The sequence below is a fragment of the Heterodontus francisci genome, chromosome 34, assembly GCF_036365525.1.
Source record: "Heterodontus francisci isolate sHetFra1 chromosome 34, sHetFra1.hap1, whole genome shotgun sequence".
Lineage (NCBI taxonomy): Eukaryota > Metazoa > Chordata > Chondrichthyes > Heterodontiformes > Heterodontidae > Heterodontus > Heterodontus francisci.
In genome coordinates, this window is record NC_090404.1 from 29,119,346 (window position 1) to 29,146,396 (window position 27,051).

Here is a 27,051-nt window from a genome sequence, read left to right on the forward strand (position 1 = left end):
TTCACAGACACTCCCTGCTTGGTCCCCCTTTTCCCGTCCATTTTCAGACGCTCCCTGCCCAGACTCCTTTCCCCCTCCATTTCCGGATGCTCCCTGCCCACTCTCCAGTTCTCTTCCATTTAGAGACGCTCCCTGCCCACTCTCCAGTTCTCCTCCATTTAGAGACGCTCCCTGACCACTCTCCAGTTCTCCTCCATTTAGAGACGCTCCCTGACCACTCTCCAGTTCTCCTCCATTTAGAGACGTTCCCTGCCTCTCCTGGATTTTGGGACAGTCTCTGCTCTCGGCTCTTTGTTGAGATTGGGGCCGGAGGGAAGCGGTGGAAGCTGCGGCTGGGGGTTGATCTTGTTGTTTGTTGTATTCTCACTGTTTAGATTGTTTGCAGCCTGCGAGCCCCGGGCTTTATTAACCCGCCTCCCCTTCACCTGCTGGAACAGCGCTCTCTGCCTCAGACCATGCCGACCGCGCATGCTCCGCTCACACCGCCCGCTCCCCCGGGTGATTGGCGGCAGCTCTCGTCCAATAGAAAGAGAGGGGGCGTGACTGGAGGACCGGTGCGGCGCTGGGGTCCTCCAAGCAATCGAAGCAAGTGAAGGGCTGGGCTCGCGCCACGGAGAAAGCGGGGCCGCGCCTGACCTCGTGCCCCGCCCCCTGTTGCTATTGGTCGGGAGCCGCCGTCAATCACTGGGACGCATTGCGTTGTCAGTGTTATTTAATCATTTTCTGCCTGATCAAACACCTTCCCCTTTGTTCTCTCCACCACCCCCCTTCACTTGCTTAAAACCTAATTCTTTTCTAACCTTTGCCATTTCTGATGAAAGGTCACAGACCTGAAATATTAATTTTGTTTCTCTCTCCACAGATGCTGCCTGACCTGTCGGAGTAATTCCAGCACTTCCTGTTTTTTTATCTCAGGTCAGAGGTCACCAGCGGGAGCTTCCAGTACTGAGTGCGCAAGCGCACTCCTCTAAAGGTTTCGGAGCATGCGTAGTGCAAGTGATGGCGGTGGAGAGCCGTTTGTGAGTTGGTAAGGACAAAACTTTAAAGGAAACTGAGCTCAGTTATAAAGGGGCCTGGGGGAGGGGAGGGAGGGAGGAACCATTTGGGACACAGCACAGGGCAGGAGGTCCCCCCTCCCCGGTTCCACAAAGACTCCCCTTGGACTGGGCCACACCTGGGCAGGGCTGGCTCAAGGTGCAGGAAGCTGATAGGCTGAGCTGTGGACTGGGAGGAGTGGGGGGTTTGACTGACAGGCCTGGGGAGGGGGATATCAGGGCAGGTACACACACTGCTCCCCCTTTTCCTCCTGGGATCTTTTACTGGAGTCGTGTTGCTGAGTGTTTCTAAACTCTGTCTCCCTATCCCGGTAATGTAGGTGGATTGTAGGTTGTTGTGAGTGTTGGACAAAACTGCCTCTCCTCATTCTTCCTCCTTCTCCCACTCTGAGTTCCAGGGTGCAGGCTCCAGCAGCTCGATGTGCCTGAAACAGTAACTCTCTTTCTCTCTCCACAGATGCTTCCTGACCTGCTGAGCATTTCCTGTATTTCCTCCTTTTATTTCTGATTGCGAGCATCCACAGTATTTTGGTTTTATTTTAATGCAGGTGTTGCTCATAGAAATGAGTCGAGAAACAGAGACGGGCCAATTAAGAGCCAGTTTGTATCGGGGTGGATGCTGGATGTGGACCATCTGTGTTGGTCTTTTTTGTTGCATCAGTTTGTTCTGGAATAGAGATGAAGGAGAAGCTGCTGGTTTTATCGCCGAGTACTGTTGAGCCCAGTCGGGTCCAGCAATTACCAATGTGAGACTGTGAAGAGAGGTAGATTACAGGGGTGACGAGGTTGCTAAATAAACCAACAACTCAGTGTGAAAGAGTGTTGTTATAGTAACAAGTATTTTTGTAGACGTTTTTAATCCATTTTACATGTACAGATTTTTTACTTAATTCTTGGGATATGGGCATCACCAGTAAGATCAGCATATATTGCCAATCCCCAGTTGCCCATTGAGAAGGTGATGGTGGGCCGCCTTCTTGAACCACTGCAGTCTGTGTGGTGAAGGTGCTCCCACAATGGGGTTGGGGAAGGGGTTACAGGATTTTCATTTTGATGATGAAGGAATAAATGTTCCAAGGCAGTTCACAGGAGTGTTAGAAAGCCACATTTGACACTGGGCCACATAAGGTGATATCAGGCAAATGACCAAAAGCTTGGTCGAAAGCGCAGAAGGTGAGGTAGAGAGGCGGAGAGGATGAGGAAGGAATTTCCAAAGATTATGACCTTGGCATCTGAAGGCACGGTCACCAGTGGTGGAGCAATGAAAATCAGGGATGCTCAAGATGCCAGAATTAGATTAACCCTGATCTCTCGGAGGGTTGTAGGACTGGAGGAGATTATAGAGATAGTGAGGGGCGAGGGCATGGAGGGATTTGAAAACAAGGATGAGGATTTTAAAATTGAGGTGCTGCTTAACTGGGAGTCTGTGTAGGCCAGTGAGCACAGTGGTGATGGGTGAACAGGATTGGGTTCGAGTAAGGACACAGGCAGCAGAGTTTTGGATGATCTCAAGTTTACAGAGGGTAGAATGTGGGAGGCCGGACAGGAGTGTGTTAGAATAGTCAAGTTGAGAGGTAACAAATACATGGATGTAAGTTTCAGAGGCAGATGAGCTGAGGCAGTGGTGAAGTCGGACGATGTTACTGAGGTGGAAATAGTCGGTCTGAGTGATGGTGCTGATATGCGGTTGGAAGCTCATCTTCGGGTCAAATCTGACACCGAGGTTATGAGTGGTCTGGTTTAGCCTCACAGTTGCCATGGAGAGGGATTGAGTTGGTGGTGAGGGAGTGGAGTTTGTAACAGGAATTGAAGGCAATGGCTTCAGACTTGTCAATATTTAATTGGAGGAAATTTCTGTTCATCTAGTACTGGATGTCAAACAAGTCAGGATGGTGTGTGACTTGGAGGGGAACTTGGAGGTGATTCACATACACCTGCTACCCTGGTCCTTATAGATGATGGTAGTTGAGTGTTTAGGAGGTTCTGTCACAGTTCTGGTCGAGTTGTGGACATATAAAATCCTTCTCTCTGCCCCTCCCTCTCTCTCTCCCACAGAGGGCAAAGTCTTGTGTCGGTCCAGACTGGGTGTCAGGTTCCCTTCCCTGAAGGACATTAGTGAACCAGTTGGGGTTGTCCATCAATCCAGCAGCTTTCATGGTCATTTTTCCTAGTGCCGGCCCCATAAATTACCAGATTCATTCAGCTCCATTTCACAACCTGCCTTTGTGTTTTTGTGGGTTCTCTCGCACTCTTTTATTTCTATTTTAAATCCGTTTCACAGGGTTTTGAAAGGGGAGGATTTGCAGCCGTGAAATGCAAAGCAAATGTCAGATCAGGATCTGAAGGAGTCGCCAAATTTATCGTAACCCGAATATCACTGGATTTTGAACATGAAAGGAAAAAGCTGCGATCACAGTGGGGAAAAACTGTACACTTGTTCTGTGTGTGGACGAGGTTTCAGCCGATCATCTGGCCTGTCAAGACACAAGCGCAGTCACACTGGGAAGAAACCATGTAAATATGGGGACTGTGGAAAGGGATTGAATTATCCAATTGAGCTGGAAACTCATCCAGGCAGTCACACCCTGGAGAGGCCGTTCACCTGCTCCGAGTGTGGGAAGGGATTCTCTCAATCATCCGACTTGCTGAGACACCAGCGAGTTCACACTGATGAGAGACCTTTTAAATGTCCAGACTGTGGGAATTGCTATAAATGTGTGTCTGAACTGATGATCCATCAACGTGTTCACACTGATGAGAGACCATTCAGGTGTTCTCACTGCGGGACTGGATTCAATCGATCAGGTGATCTCACTGAACACCAGCGCATTCACACTGGGGAGAGGCCGTTCACCTGCTCCGAGTGTGGGAAGAGATTCACTCAGTCATCCACCCTGCTGAAACACCGGCGGGTTCACAGCGGGGAGAGGCCATACATCTGCTCAGAGTGTGGGAAAGGATTCACTACGTCATCAGACCTGCTGAGACACCAGCGAATCCACACTGGGGAGAGGCCGTTCACCTGCTCAGAATGTGGGAAGAGATTCAACTGTTCATCCACTCTGCTGGCACACCAGCGAGTTCACACCGGGGAGAGGCCGTTCACCTGCTTAGAGTGTGGGAAGGGATTCACTCAGTTATCCAGTCTTCTGACACATCAGCGAGTTCACACTGGGGAGAGGCCATTCACTTGCTCACAGTGTGGGAAGGGATGCACTACTTCATCCGACCTGCTGAAACACCAGCGGGTTCACACTGGGGAGAGGCCGTTCACCTGCTCACAGTGTGGGAAGGGATGCACTACTTCATCCGACCTGCTGACACACCAGCGAGTTCACACTGGGGAGAGGCCGTTTTCCTGCTCAGAGTGTGGGAAGGGATTCACTCAGTCATCCCACCTTCTAACACACCAGCGGGTTCACACTGGGGAGAGGCCGTTCACCTGCTCGGAGTGTGGGAAGGGATTCACTCAGTCATCCGCCCTGCTGAAACACCAGCGAGTTCACACTGAGGAGAGGCCGTTCACCTGCTCCGATTGTGGGAAGGGATTCGCTCAGTCATCCGCCCTGCTGAAACACCAGCGAGTTCACACTGAGGAGAGGCCATTCACCTGCTCAGAGTGTGGGAAGGGATTCACTGGGTCATCCCACCTGTTGACACACCAGCGAGTTCACACTGGGGAGAGGCCATTCACCTGTTCAGAGTGTGGGAAGGGATTCACTACTTCATCCAACCTCCTGACACACCAGCGAGTTCACACTGGGGAGAGGCCATTCACCTGTTCAGAGTGTGGGAAGGCATTCACTCAGTCATCCAACCTTCTGACACACCAGCGAGTTCACAAGTAACTCGGGGATGAGAAATTTCCACTATATAACAGATTTCCGACTTTGGGGTTTTGGAAATCCACCAATGGCTTCTCCCTTTCCGACCTTGACCAAAAGAGCGGCCTTAAAAAAAAAAAAATGGGAATTGACTGTTCAACACAAAGCTACCCTGTGGTCTTTCTACCTGTTTTTAATTAGTCTTTATTTTTTACATTCTTCCACCTTGGTGGAGATGAGCTTCACCCAGGAAATCAAGTGGGTGGAACTGCATCCTCCTTCACAACTTCAGTGTGTCAGTCTTCTGTAAATGGCAAAAAAGGAGGTGTGTGTAAACACAGACCAATTCCCAATGTTTGTTTTTGCCTTCATGGGATATCTTAGCAGAGATCACCTGAGAACTGACACAGCTCATTTGACATGGTTTAAAATTAATGGTGCAGGATCAGTAGCTGGCAAGTCGCTGGTCTGCAGCAAAAACATTGGTCTGTCAATAGGAATTTGTAACTTGCTTCCATTTACACAGCAGTGTGTGTCTGAAATAATTTCTGAAAACTCTGCACAAACTGGTTACTGAATGTGAATATCCTGCAGTGAACATGAACTGTATAAACTGAATATATCCTGTACTTTGCAGCAACTGAAGTGATCTGGAATTTCCACTTATCAGTTTGCTCAGGTGTATGGCCGAATTCCATTCATTGTTCATCTCCACTTTCACTGTCTGCTGCCCCAGTCACACTGTAAACCTGGAGTCAGTGTGAAGCTGTCTTTTACACCATAGTGATGGAAGACAAGGAGTCTAACTCTGGCCATCTTTCTTCAATGTGTGGTTTGACATTGCTTAAGATTATCTGGAAAAGACTGTCCTGCACCACAAGTGCTGTTTATTGGCTACAGTGTAACTATCCTGTGAGCTCTCTGCAGTCACTATAAATGGTCACTGGGTTTCTGAGGCTGATGGCACAATACTCTGTACATGTATGAATATGTAAATACAGAGTGCTGCCTTTCTCCAAGCCAACACAATAGTTATGATTTTCAGCTCACCTTGCTGTTAAATGCAGCTGCCACTGGACCAATTGATGCAGTAGAACAGGAGCCAGAAGTGTTCATCACTGTTGGGATATACAGCTGTCCATTGGACCTGCTGCATTGTCACAGGGCCATTACCAAACTTTTGAGCCTGATTTGGGGATAATGCAACAGAACCTCAAACTTGTTACTGTAGAGGTTGTCGTCGGCTGTCCCTTGTTTCGAGGATGACGTCGACTCAAGGTCGCGAGTTTCTGCCATGGTTCTTCAGGTCACTGAACAGGCCGATTCTCGACCCGCAGATCTTTGGGCACATGGGGCAGGACGTCCCACCAGGTAGTGGGACCCGGAGTGCAGGATTTGTTTCCTAGAGGTACAACACCAGTCTCATTACTTTTCCACTGTCACTCGCAAGATCTGGTACAATTTTTACATTGCCTTTGAAGAGGAAAACCACATTTTTAATCAGTTTTCATTAAGATTATAATGAGATCTGCACTGAAAATAAGATTATTTTAGTTTAGAATCTTTATAATGTGACTAATTATTTTAAATTATAAAATCTACCGTGAGTCATGATATTTAGAAACAAACATTCTATTCGGAGGCACCACATTTGCTAAAGTTAATCAGGTTATTTTTCTCTTTTGTTCTTGGACGTAAATAATTGTCTAAAAGAAAATTGGATCAGGAGTATCACATGCTCCTAACAGAATGTATGTGATATTCCTGTCCATTTAAGTTAATGGACAGTAAATTGGACAGGCTGTATAACTGGTATACAATCCTCCCTACCTGGTTTTACTTTCTGCTTCGTTCCGGTGATTATGTCATCGCACAAAACATGAAAAATTACCCCACTTATGTTCAAGTTTCTGGATTGTCAATGTCTCATAAATGTTTACTTTTTATTAATTTATATACCTACTGATTTGTCCACATCACTTACCAAGGTACCAGAACGTGCCATCTGGTATGTTTATATATATTGCTTTCCATTAAAGTTGACACATCTTCACAGAACACCTTTTACATGAACAAGCTATAAATAGGCAGAAGCAGGACATTGAGAACATGAAGCTCCGTAAAACCAATTATCAGCTGTCAGGTAAGTCTCATGAAATTGTATTCTGAGTGCAGTGTAATTTTATTCATTACAGATGCAAAATTACCATTACTCAACCAGTTTGCTTCAGTAACAGTGCTATAATTACATGATTCTTTGTCAAAGAAAATCATACTTTTTAGTCTTCGGCCACTAATTTTCAGACCTTTTGGTCTTTGTCCACTCTCACCCCTGCATTTGTTACTTGTTTTGTGAAATACTCTCCCGATTAGTGGTGAACTGCTGGATAACTCTGATTACATTTCTATGTGTTTATACATGTTTATAAAGTGTCTGTGTGCCCAGATTTACCTAAGTTGTGATTTTTAACCAATAAATGATGTTTTGGCCATGACTTGTAGTCTGGTATCTTGGTGATTTGTCAAGAAAGATTTAATTCACTCACTCAGCAGCTTGAGAGGAACCAGACTGAGGTTTAATGAACATAAGAAATAGGAGCTGGAGGAGGCCATTTGGCCCTTCAAACCTGCTCTGCCATTCACCAAGATCATGACTGATCTTCTAACTCAAGTCCACCTTCCCGCACTATCCCCATATCCCCCTTAATACCCAAAAATCTATCAATCTCTGTCTTAAATATACTCAATGACTGAGCATCCACAGCTCCCTGGGGTAGACAATTCCAAAGATTCTCAACCCTTTCAGTGAACACATTTCTCCTCATTTCAGTCCTAAATGGCTGATCCCTTATCCTGAGACTGTGACCCAGTGTTCTAGATTCCCCAGACAGGGGAAACATTTTCTCAGCATCTACCCTGTCAAGTACCTTAGAATTTATTGTGTTTCAGTCAGATCACCTCTCATTCTTCTAAACTCCAGAGAATATAGGCCCAGTCTACTCAATCTCTCCTCATAGGAGGAGATGGATCATAGTGGGGGTGCTGTAGCATAGTGGTTTATCTTACTGAACAAGGAATCCAGAGGCCTCAACTAATGATGCAGAGACACATTCAAATCCCATCACGGCAGTTCAGGGATTTAAACTCAATTTAATAAATCTGGGATTAAAAAGCTAGTATCAGTAATGTGACCATGAAACTACCAAATTGTCCCAAAAACCCACCTACTTCACTAATTTCTTTCCAGGAAGGAAATCTGATGTCCTTACCCGATCAGGCCTATAAAGTCACCTTGCAATTTCTCTCTGCCTCAGTTGTTCAAAGATGGTATGAAACTGTTTTTGCAGGCATGACACCTTTGTTTAGCTGGCAAGCTTCACAGCTTCTCTGGCTAAAAGTATGGCCTTCAGTCACTATATGTCTCTCTTTAAGAAAAAAGTTTTATCAGCTTGGTTTCAGTCATGTGACCAAAGATACTCTCCCCTGCAGGGTTTATACAATGTCTTTGCACACACACCATTGTTAAAAATGAGGTTTGCAGGTGGCTCATCATGATACCATGGTGCTGGCCGCAGCTATTAAGTTGGCTTTTGAATCTGCAGTCTCCCTCTCTGCCAGGGTCTTTGATAACACAATTGTTGAAGATAGGGGCCACTTTGCTTTGAATTGCCTGTTTCCCATTTTAATGCCTTCCCAGGGCTGGACCAGATGTGATGATGGGTTTTGGTCTCCAACAGCCCAGATGTATTTTGTATTACAGGAGGGGAATCATCTGACCCCTATCCAATCTTGTCTGCAGCAATGTGTCTATGTTTTGGAGTTTAAAGTCACAGTTTATTATTGCTTCAGTTCACTTATTTTTCATCCTTGCTCCTTCTGTGAGCGTAACAGTTTTCTCTGACTGGATTCAGTTCTACACTCACTGGTTCCTCTCTCTCTCCTCCCCTGAAGGTGTTGACTCTGACTGGGTTCAGTTCTACACTAAACTAAACTAAACTCACTGGTTCCCCTCTTTCTCTCCTCCCCTGCAGACTCTCTCTGTATGTATGTGCTCTCTCCCTCTCCTCCGACACTCTGGCCCTCCCTGTCCATTGTAACATCTCCCAGTTCTGGTGATGGGCTCTCACTGATCACTCTCCATTTCTCCTTCTTATGCAGATACTCCCTGATCATCGCCATTTCATATAATCATACAGCAGAGAAGGAGACCATTCGGTCCATCATGACAGTGCTGGTTCTCTGAAAGAACTATCCAATTAGTCCCACTCCCCTACACTTTCCCTGGAGCCTTGGAAGATTTCCCCTTTGATGTTTTTATCCAATCCCCTTTTGAAAGTTATTATTGAATCTGCTTCCTCCACCCTTTCAGGCAGTGAATTCCAGATCAGAACAACTCGCTGCCTAAAAACATTTCTCCTCACCTCCTCCCACTGGCTTTATTGGTCAATTATTTTAAATCTCTGCCCTCTGGTTACTGACCCTCCTGCCAGTGGAAACAGTGTCTCCCTCTCTACTCAGTGAAGATCCTTCATCATTTTGATCACGTCTATTAAATCTTCCTTGTCTGCTCTCAGGAGAACAATCCCAGCTTCTCCAGAGAACTGAAACCCCTCATCCCTGGTATCATTCTAGTAAATCTCCTCTGCACCCTCTCCAAGACCTTGATTCTTGTCTAAAGTCTGGTGCTCAAAACTGGACACAATACTCCAGCTGAGTATGCTGTGGAGCTCAGTTTTGAGTATGTTCAAGACAGAGAGCGATAGATTTCTAGATGTTAAAGATATCAAGGGATATGGGGATTGTGTGGACAAATGGTGTTGAGGTAGATCAGCCATGATCAATAGAATGGTGCAGCAGGCTCAAGGGGCCGAATGGCCTATTCCTGCTCCTATTTCCTATGTTTCTATGAGATCTAACTGGCAATTTATGAAGGTTCAGCAGAATCTCCTTGCCACTGTCCTCTAGGCTTCTATTTATAAAGCCAAAGATCTTGTTTGTTTTTTCAACAGCTTTATTATTTTGTCCTGTCACCTTCAAAGATTTGTGTATAGGTACCCCCATATCTCTCTGATCCTATACACTGATTAATTTTTTTAATATATTCTTTCTTGGGATGTGGTCATCACTGGCAAAGCCAGCATTTATTGCCCATCCCTAATTGCCCTTGACAATTGAATGACTTACTCCGCCATTTCAGAGAGCAGTGAAGAGTTAACCACATTGCTGTGGGTCAGGAGTCACATGTGGGCCAGTCCAGGTAAGGACGGCAGATTTCTTTCCCTCAAGGACATTAGTGAACCAGATGGGATCAATTATAGATTCCTGGCTCCATGACTGAGACTAGCTTTCAATTCCATATTCCACCAGCTGCCATGGTGGGACTTGAAGCCATGTGCCCAGGGCATTAGTGTGGGCACCTGGATTACTAGTCCAGTGACATTACCACTATTTCACCACCTCACTATTTAGTTTATATTGCCTCTCCTCATCCTTCCTTCTGAAATGCATAACTTTACACATCTCTGCATTAAATTTCATCTGCCATATATCTGCCCATTTACCAGTCTGTTAATATCCTCCAGAGATCTGGCACTATCCTTCTCACTGTTTATCAATCCATGGTCATTTACAGACACTTCCTGACCAGTCCACTAACCAATCGGAGAGACTGAGGGGCGGGGCCTGTGGCACTGTGTGGGCGGGGCTGAGCCCCGGCTCGCCCTCATTTGCTGAAACTCTGCATAATTTGAAACCTGATTTCTCTCAAACTCCAGAAGCAAACTGGCCCTTTCTATTGTGACTTTAGACAGATGAAACCCTGTGGGTGTGGAGCTAACAGTTCAACATTTGTTCGTGAAATGGATTCATTCAGGACAGACAGCAGGCATTATTTAAGGGAATAACAGTGTGTACTGAGATCGGAAAAGCAGATGTTGTGCAGATGGATTGTCAAAAGGTGTTTGATAAGGTCCCAGACAGGAGACTGGTTGATAAATTAAAGCTCACAGTATTAAAAGGAGTGGGACAGCATGGATAGAAAGTTGGGTAAAGGACAGAAAAGAGAGAGTCGTGGTTAATGAATCTACTTAAGAGTGGAGGGATGGAAACTGGTATCCCCCAGTGTCAGCGCTGGGACCATTGCTTTTCTCAATATAGAGAAATGATCTGGGCTCGGGTATATGGGGCACAAGATCAAAAACTCCAGATGACTTTAAAACAGTGAACGTGGGGAACTGTGAAGAGGAATGTAAGTGACTCATTGTGAATACACAGGTTAGTAAATGGGACAGGTAGATGTCAGTTGAAACTTATCACATAGAAATGTGACATGATAGATATTGGGAGGAAGGAAAAGGGAGAATATGTACATTAAATAGGAAAAGTATAGAAGGAATAGAAGAGCAGAACAGTGAAAAGGTGGAAGGTTCTTGCTAACACCTTGTCATAGCAGGTTGGAGAGTCCGGTCCCAGGGACTTAAATTTTTTATTAAGAAATATTAACTGAGTAGATTCTCTGTCCTCTACTGTATCTTATATTGATCCATCAATCAGAGTAAACATGCAAGTCCCCCGTGTCCACAGTCACTTACATGAGGTCAGCCCACTGGGTGGAACCTCGGGCACCCTGAGCTTGATCTCCGGTGTCTCCTGTCCTGACTGCCCCCTTACATCAGTATCCTTTCACTTTTATACCCTGTAGTGATCCAGCTCTGACACCTGACTCTTTTGTCTTCTCTGCTGGATTTTGGAAGGAAATGAGGAAAAGACAGCTGGAACTACTCTAATCTGTGATTTGCAAGGACACATTCCCTGGTTTCCAGCAGTTACTTTTCTTCAGCAATTTTCTCATTATCCCAAAATTATCCTGCCTTCTGTTAATTCTGTTATTTCTTAGCTTCACAATTATAGGTTAAAAACATCTCACAATATCATCATATCTATTCTATTACTCATTCTGGTTTAAGTTATATTGTGGTTAATAACAGACAAATAACAGTAAGCTGTCCTTACTCCTGATCTGATTAGTGTTTCCAATGAGCTGATTCTGTGGAATGGATATCTTATCAGTGTTGCCATGGAGACCTGTCTGCAGTGAAGCGCCTGTTTCAGTTTCTAACTCAGATAAAACTTCCCCATCCCATAATACACATATCAGACGTTTGATGTCAATGTATTTTAGCCATGTTATGTTAATATCTCTAAATCCTACAAGGGGTTCAGAGACACAAACCTTTAAAAGTGGGAGGGCAAGTTGATAAAGTGGTTAAAAGCACATGGGATCCTAGTTTTCTAATTCGGGGTGTAGAGTACAAAAGGACAGAGGTCATGTAAACGTGTACAAATCATTGGTTAGGCTTCAGTTGGAATATTGGGTCAAGTTTTGGGATCTTACACCAGGAAGGATGTCAAGGCCATGGAGAGGGTGCAGAAGAGATTCACTGAGATGATACCAGGGAAAAGAGGCTTTAGTTATCAGGAGAGATTAGAGAAACTGGGGCTCTTTTCATTAGAACAAAGGGTTATTGGAGACCTGAGGGAGGGCTTCAATCTATTTCCACTAGTCAGTAGGTCGAACAAGAGGACATCAAATTCAAATCATCACCAAAAGACTCAGACTCGGGATGAAATAACGAGCAGAATGTACAGAAATATCCGGGACACTCACTGTCTCTCTGGAAGTGTGTCCAGGAGAGAAATTGATTGGTTTCTCTAATCTTTTGAGTTCAATGTTGTTCTTACCGAGGTAATGGATGTCAGTGCCTGGAAATGGGACTTTCAGAGCACAGCATGTCTGCTCGAAGCATTCTCCAGTCAGATACAGCATGGGTTAGATACAGATTAAAGCTCCGTCTACACTCTCCCATCAAACACTCCAAGGACAGATATGTGTGCATGTTACCGATACCTTCCCTGGATACCGAAACTAGGGGAGGCAGTCTGCAATATACAGGGAGCTGAGACTTGGCCATGAGAATAACCGAAGGTCTGAGAACTGAAATAATCGAGAGTAATGATGAGGTGTTAGTCGTGGTTCAGTGTTTACATTCTCATCTGTGAGTCAGTAGGTTGTGGGTTCAAATTCACATCCAGAGACTTGAGCACAAAATCTCGGCTGATATTCCAATGCAGCACTGAGGGAACACTGCACTGTCAGAGGTCCTGTCTTTCACACACACCTTCAACCAAGACCCCATCTGTCCTCTCAGATGGACACAAGTGATCCCATAAAGTAATTTTGAGGAGCAGAGGTGTTCCCCCCCCAGTGTGCTGTCAATATTTATCCTTCAAGCAACATCACTGTTACAGCCACGTGGTGAGATTTGGTGGTTCCCATTGTTCAACTCCCACCTGACCACAGCAAGTGTGTTTTGTTATTCAGGTTTAGCCCCTCGCTGTTTTATTTGTCCAACAAATAGTGACAGGCTTTCTTGTAGGTTTTAAAACAGAAAATCAACTGTTTATTCATCAATATGTCTTATTCCAAAATTGTCACAGCCACATCCACTCACGCAATCACTCACACACACACAGACACAAGAGACGGATAGAGAGGGAAAAAGGGGGAAGCAATTAGAAGGGGGGGGGGTAGATTTAGGGGGAGGTCGTGGTAAATCTGTTGAATTCTCTTGGAAATCCAATTCTCATTGTTTGCAGGCCTGAAGTGTTTTTAGATTTCTCTCTTGGTTGAAAGTTCAGTTGAAGTCAATGGTTCACTTCTAGTTCGCTGCTGTATAGTGTCATGGTCCTGTGTTTTTTTTTCTGTCCTCGGAAATATTGCAGTGCACCTTTAAGAGTGTTAAAAGATCACTGCGTCTTTAAGAACTCTCCGGAGGCTGTGAGCAAAAATGCATTCTGGTTGCCAAGCAGCAGCCACACCGGGAGGGAGGACAGAGATTCAGTGTTGCAATTTTGACCTTTAAATAAAAAGCTGAACAGCAGCTAGTTGAGAGACTGTTCCAGCAAGTGAAGGAAGGAAAGCTCTCGGAGACAATTTAAACTGGAGGAAGAAAAGCTTGTTGTTTCTCTCTCAAAATTCTACAAAGCTTCAAGCCAAATTAATTCCTTGATATCTGCTGTGTTCATTGTTGGGAAGAAAGAAGAGTTTAATACTACAACTGCCAAACTGAACTGCTGAATTCCTATTGAGGACCTTAGGTTTCATCAGGCCTTGGAAGACTGCAAGTGACCTTTGACTGTGTTGTACCAGAAGACCATTCGTCGGGAACGTAATCTGCAAAGACTTTATTGCTTTTCTATTTTTTTGGTCAGCGAATTAAAAATTGAGTATATGCCAATGCGGGAGAGAGATTTTTAAATAAGAAATTATAAGGTCGTTAGATATTGGTTTATCTTTGTAGTGTTTAAGATTAGTTTTTTTAAATAAATAGTTAATTTGTTGATATCTAAAGATACCTGGTTTGGTTCACTTCATTCAGGGGTTACTAGATCGTTCAATGTGGCTGCTTTTTTCTTTGATTTGGAAAGCTTAAAGAAATATGATTTGACCTGTGGAGCGACAGGACTGAATTGACAGTGCGTTGCTCCCACCACAATCAGAATCACATATTTTGATTGGGGGCTTTGTCCTGAATGGTCGTAACATATTTTAATAAGGGGCTCGTCCAGGATCGAATCATATTTAGTTAAGGGGCTCGCGGCTGGGATCAGAATCAGAATGCTGGAAATTTGGAGGGCTCACGTTTGGAATCATATTAGTTGCTCATCTCTGGGATAACGTACAAATTGGGGACTTGCGCCTGGCATCATATCAATTGAAAGCTCGATTGTTGGGATCCAAATCTAATGCCAATTACGAAAATAAAAGGAACCAGGATTCTTGTATAATAAGGTACATTGTGATGGCATTGGCTGTTAGAGCAGAATGTTTCCCTCAGTGATTTGATAACTTTAACGAAGAACAAACTAAAAGAATTGGCAGCATAATTGGGGTTAGAATTGAAATTAGGCTCCAAAAAAGTAGAGATAATTGATATAATAGCCCAACATCTGGAATTAGAAGTAGAAGACGAACGACAACAAGGTCAGAAGTCAGAGAGCAATGCAGTGGAATTGGCTAGGGTTCAGTTAGAAACGGAAAAAAAACTGGAGCTTCAACAGGAAACGGAAAAAATAGCAATAAGAAAACTTGAATTGGAGGAAAGGGAGAAAGAGTGAGCATTTCAGAGAGAGAGAGAGAGGGAATTTAAGTTAAAAGAGATGGAACTAAGACAAAAGTGCAGTCTTGAATCCAGGGAAAATTCAAGTCAGGAAAAATCTGAATTCAGCTCAGGACCCAGCAAAAAGTTGTTTAAGTTTATACAGGTACTTCCTAAGTTCAAGGAAAGGAACGTAGAGGCATTTATCATATCTTTTGAAAAAATATCCAAACAGATGAAATGGCCAAAGGAAAGCTGGACACTGCTTATGCAAAGCAGGTTGGTAGGCAGAGCTCGTGAAGTTTATGCCATGCTTCATGAAGAGGCTTCTGCAAATTAGGAGATAGCAAAAAGGCTATCCTCGCTGCGTTTGAGTTAGTCCCTGAAGCTTACCGTCAGAGGTTTTGGAACTTACTGAGATTGGATGGGCAGACATCTGTAGAATTTGAGAGGGTGAAGGAAATTAATTTTTACCATCAGATACGGGTATTAAAGATGGTAACCACATATGAGAACCTTCGAGAACTGATTCTCTTAGAGTTTAAAAACTCCATTCCTTCAATAGTGAGAACTCATGTAGATAACCTGAAAGTTTTGAAAGCGAGACAAGCAGTGGAAATTGATGATTTTGAGCTTGTAAATAAGCCAAAACTTTTTGTCTAACACCCCAATAAACCCGAGAAGGATAGAAAGTGGGGGAGTGAAAGGAAGGCAATTAGCCGGGGACAAGAAGGAACAGCTGGGAATGCCCCAGGATCACCCCCTCAGGTCAGAAAGGAAGGTGCAGAGGGTAGAAGTGAGGTTCGCAAGCGAAAGTGTTATTATTGCCACAAAAAGGGTCATCTTCGTTCAGAATGCTGGAAATTGCGAGGTAAACCCATAGGACTTGTTGGGGTACGCAAAGCTAGTGCAGAGGAAAAGACTCTGACAGAGTATAACAGACCAGGCTATAGCTTTAACAACAGCTGTAAAACCAGATACTAATCTAAAAAAGAGTGTAGAGATTAAGAATAAGATACCAAAAAAAGTTATAATGATTTTTTGTCAAAGGGGAAAGTAACTCCATCTCCTGTAAGTGAGGCAGGAAAACCTATTATATTCAAGGATACAGGAGCAACCCAAATGCTGTTGCTGGAGAAAGATATAACATTTCCACCAGCGAGCACCTTGAATGCTAAGGTTTCAGTTAATGGAATTGACAGGGAGTATATACCCATACCTTTATATAAAGTACACCTAGAGAGTGACTTAATATCTGGGATAATAACTGTAGAAGTTGTCCACAGTTTTCCAATAGAGGGAATTGATCTACTCCTAGGAAATGATTTGGCCGGATCAAAAGTAACAGTTTCTCCTATAATTACAGAGGAACCAAGTGAAATTAGGAAACAGAGCAATTACAGGAACAAGTTCTGGGAATATTTCCTGCGTGTGCAGTCACCCGAGCAATGGCTCAGCAGGATACATTGTCAGAGATAAAAGTGGCACCACAAATAGATAGCCAAGTATCTGAAACATTATTTAGTGATGTGGATAATCCAAATGAGATGTTTAGAGTCATACAGCACAGAAACAGGCCCTTTGGCCCATCGTGTCTGAGCCAGCCATCAAGCACCTACCTATTCTAATCCCATTTTCCAGCACTTGGCCCATAGCCTTGTATGCTATGGCATTTCAAGTGCTCATCTAAATACTTCTTAAATGTTGTGTGGGTTCCTGCCTCTACCACACCTTCAGGTAGTGTGTTCCAGATTCCAACCACCTTCAGTGAAATATTTTTTCCTCAAATCCCCTCTAAACTTCCTGCCCCCTACCTTAAAACTATGTGCCCCTGGTTATTGACCCCTCCGCAATGGGAAAAAGTTTCTTCCTATCCATCAATGCCCCTCATAATTTTGTATACCTCAATCATGACCCCCCCTCAGCCTTCTCTGCTCTAAGGAAAACAACCCTAGCCTTTTCAGTCTCTCTTCATAGCTGAAATGCTCCAGCCCAGGCAACATCCTGGCGAATCTCCTCTGCACTCTCTCCAGTGCAATCACATCCTTCCTATAAGTGTGGTGCCCAGAACTGTACACAGTACTCCAGCTGTGGCCTAACTAGCATTTTATACAGCTCCATCATAACCTCCCTGCTCTTATATTCTATACCTTGGCTAATAAAGGCAAGTATTCCATATGCCTTCCTAACCACCTTATCTACCTATGTTGCTGCCTTCAGTGATCTATGGACAGGTACACCAAGGTCCCTCTGACCCTCTGTACTTCCTAGCCATCCATTGTGCATTCCCTTGCCTTGTTAGTCCTCCCAAAATGCATCACCTCACACTTCTCAGGATTAAATTCCATTTGCCACTATATCATCCTGTAATCTAAGGCTTTCCTCCTCACTATTTGCGACACCACCAATTTTCGTGTCATCCGCGAACTTACTGATCATACCTGCTATATTCACGTCTAAATCATTAATATACACTACAAACAGCAAGGGTCCCAGCACCGATCCCTGCGGTACACCACTGGTCACAGGCTTCCACTCGCAGAAAGAACCCTCGACCATGACCCTCTGCCTCCTGCCACTAAGCCAATTTTGGATCCAATTTGCCAAATTGCCCTGGATCCCATGGGCTCTTACCTTCTTAACCAATCTCCCATGTGGGGCCTTATCAAAAGCCTTACTGAAGTCCACATCAACTGCTTTACCCTCATCTACACATCCAGTCACCTCCTCAAAAATTCAATCAAGTTAGTTAGACATGATCTCCCCCTGACAAAGCTATGCTGACTATCCCTGATTAATCCCTGCCTCTCCAAGTGGTTTAACAGATCTTCTATCATTGCAGCACAGCAAGCTGATTCAGAGGTATACCAAATGGCACAGATAGCTCTGACAGAAGCTCGGCGAAAGGAGTTCCAGAAGGCTATTATATGACAAACGGGGTTTTGAGGAGGAAATGGAGACTGCCTGATAGACATACGGGCAAAGACAGGACAGTTGTTGAACAGATAGTGGTACCACCTCAATATCGACCAGGATCATTAAGGTTAGCACATGACATTCCTTTTGCAGGACATAGGGGAACTCGGAAGACCAAATCTCACAGAAGCCAACATTATTACTGGCCAGGTCTTACAAAGGATGTGAGACAATTTTGTAGGACATGCCGTACATGTCAAATGGTGGGAAAACCACAACCTACCATAAAACCGGCAACACTAATTCCCATACCAGTGATTGAGGAACGGTTTAGCAGGGTATTGGTAGACTATGTAGGACCCTTGCCAAAAACAAAAGAAGGACATCAATACATACTTATTATCATGGATATGGATACTTGATTTCCAGAGGCCATTCCTTTGAGGACAATTACTGCTGGAATAGTAATGGAAAAGTTAACCCAATTCTACGAGATATGGGTTGCCACTTGAAGTTCAATCAGATCAAGGTTCTAATTTCATGTCTAGGATATTTCAAGAAGTCATGGGCAATTTGGGGATTAGACAGTTAAAATTTTCAGCATTTCACCCAGTCACAGAGAGTTTGAGAGCGATTTCATCAAAGTCTTAAAACAATGATTAGAACTGTCACGAATATTCACATGATTGCGATAAAGGACTAGAATTTCTTTAATTTGCCACAGAGACTCACTGAATGAGTCTACAGGCTTCAGTCCTTTCGAATTGGTTTACGGACATGAAGTAAGAGATCCTGTAAAACTTATAAAAGATTCTTCGAACAAAAGAATGAATCTTCGATACTGGACTATGTATTTGTGTTCTGGGAAAGGCTCACACAAGCTTGCGGTGTGGCTCAGGAACACCTTAAAGCATCCCAAGCCAACATGAAAAAATAGGCAGGCAAGAATGCAAAAGCCCGTGATTTTCAACCAGGGGATATTAGTGTTACCGTTACAGGGAGAACCTAAGTCGCCCATAGAGAGTGAGCAAAAGAGTGGGTAAGGTAGGTTACTTGATTGATATCCCTGATCACCGGAAGAACCACCGGTTGTGTCACATCAGTATGCTAAAGCAATATTGTCAGAGGGTGGAGGATAAGCCAGTACAAGTATGTTAGGTAATCGAGACTGTTGAGAAGGAAAAGGACAGTGAGGATGAGGCAGAAGCAGGCCGAGCAAATTCTCAGATTGAACCTCCAACTATCAGGTTAGCGAATACAGAATAGGAATATTAGACCACATCCTTTTTCTCAGTCTTAAAGGCACACAGACCTCTTAGTTTTTAAAAAACAAAACTCTTGTGACAGAATGCAGGAAACACAGCAGCCAATTTGCACACAGCAAGCTCCCACAAACAGCGATGTCATAATGAACAGATCATCTGTTTTACTGATGTTGAGGAGGGGGATAAATATTGACCAGGATACTGGGGATAACTCCCCTCTTTGTCTTTGAAAGAGTGCCATGGGATCTTTTAGCTCCACCTGAGGGGGAAAACGGAGCCTTAGTTTGTTTCATCTGAAGGACAGCAGCTCCTACCATGCAATACTCCCACGGTACTGCACTGGAGTGCCAGCCTTAATTGTTGTGCTCCAGTCCTGGAGAAAACTTGAAACCACAACCTACTGACTCAGAGGTGAGAGTGCTACCCACTGAGACACAGCTGCCAACAGCACTGAGTACACATGAAAAAATCTTCGTCACCTGTAAAACACTATGGCACATCCTGACGTTGTGAAAGGCACTAGACAAATACAAGTCTTCCAGAAACAAAGGAGAAAAGGCCCAAAAATGGAAGAGTCAGTAACATGATATCCGTCTCCTCTTATCTTAGAGAAGTCAACACTCGGTTTGATGCAAAGCTGATCAATTTGATATATATCCAGAATATTAATCCCTGTAACTGGGCTGGAGTTTATCAACTGAAATAAATCCCAACATGGTCCAGTCCTGGATGTGATTCACAACAGCAATAACAGCAGAATCCAATCCCTGCAGTCACTTGTGAACTCGTTGGTGTTTCAGCAGGTGGGATGACTGAACAAACCCCTTTCCACAAGCGGAGCAAGTGAACGGCCTCTCCCCAGTGTGAACTCGCTGGTGTCTCAGCAGGGCAGATGAGTGAGTGAATCCCTTTCCACACATCGAGCAGGCGTATGGCCTCTCCCCGGTGTGAGTGTGTCGGTGTCTCAGCAGGGTGGATGACTGACTGAATCCCTTCCCACACTCGGAGCAGGTGAATGGCCTCTCTCCAGTGTGAGTGTGCTTGTGTCTCATCAGATCATTTCTGCTTTTAAAACTCTTCTCACAGTCAAAACATTTAAAAGGTCTCTTGTCTGTGTGAACAAGTTGGTGTTCAGTGAGGTTGGATAACTGAGTAAATCCCTTCCTACACACAGGACAGGTGAACGGCCTCTCCCCAGTGTGAACTCGCTGGTGTCTCTGCAGGTTGCATGACTGAGTGAATCCCTTCCCACACTCGGAACAGGTGAACAGCCGCTCCCCAGTGTGAACTCGCTGGTGTGTCAGCAGGAGTGATGACCGAGTGAATCCCTTCCCACACTCGGAGCAGGTGAATGGTCTCTCCACAGTGTGAACTTGCTGGTGTGTCAGCAGAGTAGATGAACTGGTGAATCCCTTCCCACACACAGAACAGGTGAATGGTCTCTCGCCAGTGTGAACTTGTTGGTGTGTCACCAGGTTGGATGACCGAGTGAATCCTTTCCCACACTCTGAGCAGGTGAATGGCCTCTCCCCAGTGTGCCTGCGTCGATGAACATCCAGTTCTGATGGGTAATTGAATCCCTTCTCACAGTCCCCACATTTCCATGGTTTCTCCATGGTGTGGGGGTCCTTGTAGCTGTCCAGGTTAGACAATCAGTTGAATCCTCGTCCACACACAGAACATGTCAATGGTTTTTCCCTGCTGTGAAGCTGCGATGTTTTTTCAAGTTGCGTAACTGGTTCAAGCTCTTTCCAGAGTCAGTGGAACGCATGGGAACGCTCTCACTCAGATGCGCGTGTCTCGGTGATTTTCCAGTCACAGTGATGTACGAAATCTTTTCTGACATACAAACATTTCTCCTTCCACATTCAAAGACTGATGATATTCAGGTCCTGATGAATAGAGTGACTGTCGGATCCTGATGTGATGTTTAGTTTAAGTTTCCTGTCTGCAAATCCTCCCCTTCTAATAACCTGTAAAAGGAGTTTACAAAAGACATCACTATCAGTCCAGGATAGAAATTCACAACATTCTCACCTCCTGCTCCTGACCCAGGATCGCCGCGCATGCACCCTGCTGCATGTTGTCCTGAGGGAGGCAACACACCATCCTGGATTCACGTCTGTGGCTGCAGAAATGCCTGTTTATTCCCCGATTGCATCTCCTATCACTATTGCTCTTCCAGTCTTCTTTGTGCCCCCCTGTGCAGCTGAGACAACCGCGGTGCCATGGCTTGGCTCTGGCTGCAGTCCCCCGATGAACCATCACTTTCATCAGTACTCAGAGCTGAACACTGTTTGGAGAGTAGGATGCACTCAGGGGTCTCCTGCACTACCTGCCTGTTTCTTCTTGACTATCTATTGGCCACCCTCTCACCCTGCATATCCTTAAGTGGTGGGGTGACCACATCTATAAAAGGTACTATCCACGAAGCTCTTAAAACTCACAGATGTACTGCAGCGATGAGAGCTGCTGCTCACACTCTGAAACCGGAGCTTGAGCTGCTTCAACTAACGATACTTCCTGCATAAATGCTTATCCAGGACACTTTGCATGTCCTGGAGTTCCCACATAGCACAGGATGTGCACTCGAGAGATTGGAGCAGCCCTGACATTTCTCTATCTATTCAAGATAAACCTTGAAACCTTAAGGTTTCATAAACCTTACAACTAAAAAATAAAAACTCACCAGCTACTCACTTCCCTTCTGTTATAGAGTAATGGAGTCATTTATAGCACAGAATGAGGCCATTTGGCCCATCGAGTCCATTCTGTCTCTCCACAGTGCTATCCAATCAGTCCCACTCTTCTGCTCAATTCCCCTGGCCTTGCAAGTTTATTTTTATTAATTAAATGTGTGTACCTTTAAGTCTCCCTGTGGGATGTAGAGGTACTCCTTTTCCTTTTTGGCCTCCTTGTCGCGAAAGACAATGGGTAAGCGCCTAGAATTGGTCAGTGGTTTGTGGAGTAGTGCCTGGAGTGGCTATAAAGGCCAATTCTAGAGCCACAGACTCTTCCACAGGCGCTGCAGGTGAAGTTGGTTGTCGGGGCTGTTACACAGTTGGCTCTCTCCTTACACTGCTGTCTCTTTTCCTGCCAACTGTAGCACTACGAATGCTTATAGTATCCCAAAGACATTTCTTCCTCTGTTATTTGAACACAGCAAATGCCTCAATCAAAGCAGTGGAGGAAGGAATTCCGTAACCACATGAGGCGCTCCTACCCTCCGATCCAACAACATGTTGCGGTGTTTTCTAAACCTAGGGAGACATCGCATTGCGCAACCACCAGGCGGTGCACCACTGGCACATGCGCAAATGCAGCATCACCGACTGAAACGTCACTGCCTGCAGCTGCCAGTAATAAAGATGGTGCTGCTCAACTTGTCACACAAAAAAACGAATTAAACCCAAAATAAAAGAAAAATACTGCAGACGATGGAAATCTGAAATAAAAGCAAAAAGTGCTGGAAATACTCAGCAGGTCTGGCAGCATCTGTGGGGAGAGCAGCAGAGTTAACGTTTCAGGTCAGTGACCCTTCAGCAGAACCGCATTAAACTCAAAGGTCGGGATCGTAGCCGCATGCAGGTCCACCCTACTTCCCTCGATCGCCGCTGCGTTCATTTGCTGCTTCCCCTCTTGCGCCCATTCTGCTCGCCATTCCCAACTACTCGGTGCACCCTCCTGCTGCTCGGATTGAGGCGGTCAGTGGCCCTGACCCAGCATTCTCAGCGCTGGAAATCAGTGCGCAGGCGCCGTGACAGTCTGGAGCATGCGCAATCCGCTCTTATTTGCAGTTGAAGACGCCCGGTGCAACATCAACAAAAAGAATAAGAAGCTCCCAGTCTTGCGTCTGTATCGAGCGAGGCGGCAGCGGCGGGAAACTGAGCTCAGTTATAAAGGGGCCTGGGGAAGGGAGGAACCATTTGGGACACAGCACAGGGACGGACGTCCCCCCTCCCCGGTTCCACAAAGACTCCCCTTGGACTGGGCCACACCTGGGCAGGGCTGGCTCAAGGTGCAGGAAGCTGCCAGGCTGAGCTGTGGACTGGGAGGAGTGGGGGGGGTTTGACTGACAGGCCTGGGGAGGGGGATATCAGGGCAGGTACACACACTGCTCCCCCTCTTCCTCCTGGGATCTTTTACTGGAGTCGTGTTGCTGAGTGTTTCTAAACTCTGTCTCCCTATCCCGGTAATGTAGGTGGATTGTAGGTTGCTGTGAGTGTTGGACTATATTGCCTCTCCTCATTCTTCCTCCTTCTCCCACTCCGAGTTCCAGGCGGCAACGGCTCAATGCGCTTGAAACATCAACCCTGTTTTGCTCTCGACAGCCACTGTCGCCTTGCAGAGTCTTTCCAGCATTTTCTCCAGTCATTTGTAAGTGTCACCTTACAACTGATTCTCTTCATTTATATATCCAGTTCATTGTCTAACTAAAATGTTGAATTTATATTCCACAGCCTAATGATGGCACTCACACCATCTAACCACTCCTTCCTTGTGAGAGTGCAGAACTACAGAAACCACATCCTTATCTATCCTCTCCCAAACTGCAGAAACCACATCCTTATCTATCCTCTCCCAAACTGCAAAAACCACATCCTTATCTATCCTCTCCCAAACTGCAAAATCCACATCCTTATCTATCCTCTCCCAAACTGCAGAAACCACATCCTTATCTATCCTTCTCCAAACTGCAAAAACCACATCCTTATCTATCCTCTCCCAAACTGCAAAATCCACATCCTTATCTATCCTCTCCCAAACTGCAGAAACCACATCCTTATCTATCCTTCTCCAAACTGCAAAATCCACATCCTTATCTATCCTCTCCCAAACTGCAAAAACCACATCCTTATCTATCCTCTCCCAAACGGCAAAATCCACATCCTTATCTATCCTCTCCCAAACTGCAGAAACCACATCCTTATCTATCCTTCTCCAAACTGCAGAAACCACATCCTTATCTATCCCCTCCCAAACTGCAGAAATCACATCCTTATCTATCCTTCTCCAAACTGCAGAAACCACATCCTTATCTATCCCCTCCCAAACTGCAGAAATCACATCCTTATCTATCCTCTCCCAAACTGCAGAAACCACATCCTTATCTATCCTCTCCCAAACTGCAAAAACCACATCCTTATCAATCCTCTCCCAAACTGCAGAAACCACATCCTTATCTATCCTCTCCCAAACTGCAAAAACCACATCCTTATCAATCCTCTCCCAAACTGCAGAAACCACATCCTTATCTATCCTCTCCCAAACTGCAGAAATCACATCCTTATCTATCCTCTCCCAAACTGCAGAAACCACATCCTTATCTATCCTCTCCCAAACTGCAAAATCCACATCCTTATCTATCCTCTCCCAAACTGCAAAATCCACATCCTTATCTATCCTCTCCCAAACTGCAAAATCCACATCCTTATCAATCCTCTCCCAAACTGCAGAAACCACATCCTTATCTATCCTCTCCCAAACTGCAAAATCCACATCCTTATCTATCCTCTCCCAAACTGCAAAATCCACATCCTTATCTATCCTCTCCCAAACTGCAAAATCCACATCCTTATCAATCCTCTCCCAAACTGCAGAAACCACATCCTTATCTATCCCCTCCCAAACTGCAGAAATCACATCCTTATCTATCCTCTCCCAAACTGCAGAAACCACATCCTTATCTATCCTCTCCCAAACTGCAAAATCCACATCCTTATCTATTCTCTCCCAAACTGCAAAATCCACATCCTTATCTATCCTCTCCCAAACTGCAAAATCCACATCCTTATCAATCCTCTCCCAAACTGCAGAAATCACATCCTTATCTATCCTCTCCCAAACTGCAGAAACCACATCCTTATCTATCCTTCTCCAAACTGCAGAAACCACATCCTTATCTATCCTCTCCCAAACTGCAGAAACCACATCCTTATCTATCCTTCTCCAAACTGCAGAAACCACATCCTTATCTATCCTCTCCCAAACTGCAGAAACCACATCCTTATCTATCCTCTCCCAAACTGCAAAAACCACATCCTTATCTATCCTCTCCCACACTGCAGAAACCACATCCTTATCTATCCTCTCCCAAACTGCAGAAACTACATCCTTATCTATCCTCTCATAAACTGCAGAAACCACATCCTTATCTATCCTCTCCCAAACTGCAGAAACCACATCCTTATCTATCCTCTCCCAAACTGCAGAAACCACATCCTTATCTATCCTTGCCCTGAATGTTCAGGATTTAGTACTGGAGGTCTTCTAAAATGATAAAGGTGCTCGTGAGGGTAGTTATAGAGAAACTATGGCCTCTGCTGGGGAATCCAGTTGCTTGCTTCCCTCTTTACCGTTTCCCCGCAGTCCCTCGGCCGCTTGTTCCCGTTCTCGCCACTTCGGCCGCTTGCTCGCGGCTTCCCCACCTTGCCACTTCCCCACCTTGGTTGCTTACTCCTGACCTCACTGCTTCACTCCCTCAGCCACTAGCTTCCTGCTTATCAATTCCCCCCCACTCCCTCAGCTGCTCATTCCCCGCCTCGCTGCCTCCCCCCCTCGGCCGCATGTTGCTGGCCTCGCCGCTTGCCCTCCTCAGCGATTCACTTCCTGCTTTGCCACTCCCCTGCCCCCCCCCCCCCCCCCCACTCCCTTGGCCGCTCGCTCCCGTTCTCACCGCTTCAGTCACTCGCTTCCTGCTTTGCCATTTCCCCCCACTCCCTCGCCCGCTCGCTTCTGTTCTCTCCGCTTTGGCCGCTTGCTTCCGGCCTCGCTGCTTCCCTCTCCGGCAACTCCCTCCCCACCTCGCCACTTCCCCACCTTGGTTGCTGACTCCCGGCCTCGCTGGTTCCCCTCTCTTGGCTGCTCGCTTCCGGCCTTGTCTCCTTGCGACCAGGCAATCGCAGGAGGTGTAATACTTGCCCTTTTACCTCCTCTCTCCTCACTATCCAAGGCCCCAAACACACCTTTCAGGTGAAGCAGTGATTTACTTGTACTTCTTTCAATTTAGTATACTGTATTCACTGCTTGCAATGTGGTCTCCTCTACATTGGGGAGACCAAACGCAGATTGGGTGACTGCTTTGCTGAACACCTCCGCTCAGCACGAAAGCATGGCCCCGAGCTTCCGGTTGTGTGCCATTTCAACACATCCCCTGCTCTCATGCCCACATTTCTGTCTTTGGCCTGCTTCAGTGTTCCAATGAACATCAACGCAAGCTCGACGAGCAGCACCTGATCTTTCAATTCGGCACTCTGCAGCTTTGCGGACTGAACATTGAGTTCAATAACTTCAGAGCATAACTGGCCTTTTTAAAAATATTTTATTTTCTAACCATGTGCCTGTTTTTCATGTAGGCGGAGCTGCTCATTATTCTGCTATTAACACTCTCTCTTTGGACTAATGCTTTGTCTTTCACCACAAGCATTAACATACGCTTTGCCTTTTTCCCAGGACAGCTTTGTGATTTCATCTCTCCTGCCCTACCAAACACCTTTGTTCTCTCCCCCACCCCCTCCCCTTCACTTGCTTAAAACCTAATTCTTTTCTAACTTTTGCCACTTCTAATGAAAGGTCACTGACCCGAAACGTTAACTTTGCTTCTCTCTCCACAGATGCTGCCAGACCTGCTGAGTATTTCCAGCACTTTTTTGTCTTGTCCAGAGAGACTGTTAGGTACGAACATACGACTTAGGAGCAGGAGTAGGCCATTCAGCCACTTCGTGCCTGCTCCACCATTTTTAATAAGATCATGGCCTATCTGATTGTGGCCTCAACTCCACTTTTCCACCTACCCCCAGTACCCTTAGTCAATAATCTATCTACCTCTGCCTTA

At 45.4% G+C, this 27,051-nt stretch overlaps 2 protein-coding genes across 2 annotated transcripts in view; one reads left to right on the forward strand and one right to left on the reverse strand.

Annotated features, from left to right (window-relative positions):
* The window catches only part of LOC137349258 (zinc finger protein 16-like), an 824,782-nt gene that overhangs the window by 98,989 nt on the left and 698,742 nt on the right, over positions 1-27,051 (forward strand). The gene's annotated exons all lie outside the window — the stretch shown is intronic.
* LOC137349285 (zinc finger protein 79-like) lies at positions 6,910-23,186 on the reverse strand. Its single transcript, XM_068014824.1, has 2 exons — positions 22,081-23,186; positions 6,910-21,190 (listed from the first exon to the last, which is right to left on the reverse strand). The coding sequence occupies exon 2, from the start codon at positions 20,831-20,833 to the stop codon at positions 19,991-19,993; it is 843 nt and encodes a 280-aa protein (XP_067870925.1). The 5' UTR covers positions 20,834-21,190; positions 22,081-23,186; the 3' UTR covers positions 6,910-19,990.

Coding starts and splice junctions, on each gene's coding strand:
- LOC137349285 (XM_068014824.1), bottom strand. CDS start 20,833: ATGGAGAAACCATGGAAATGTGGGGACTGTGAGAAGGGATTCAATTAC.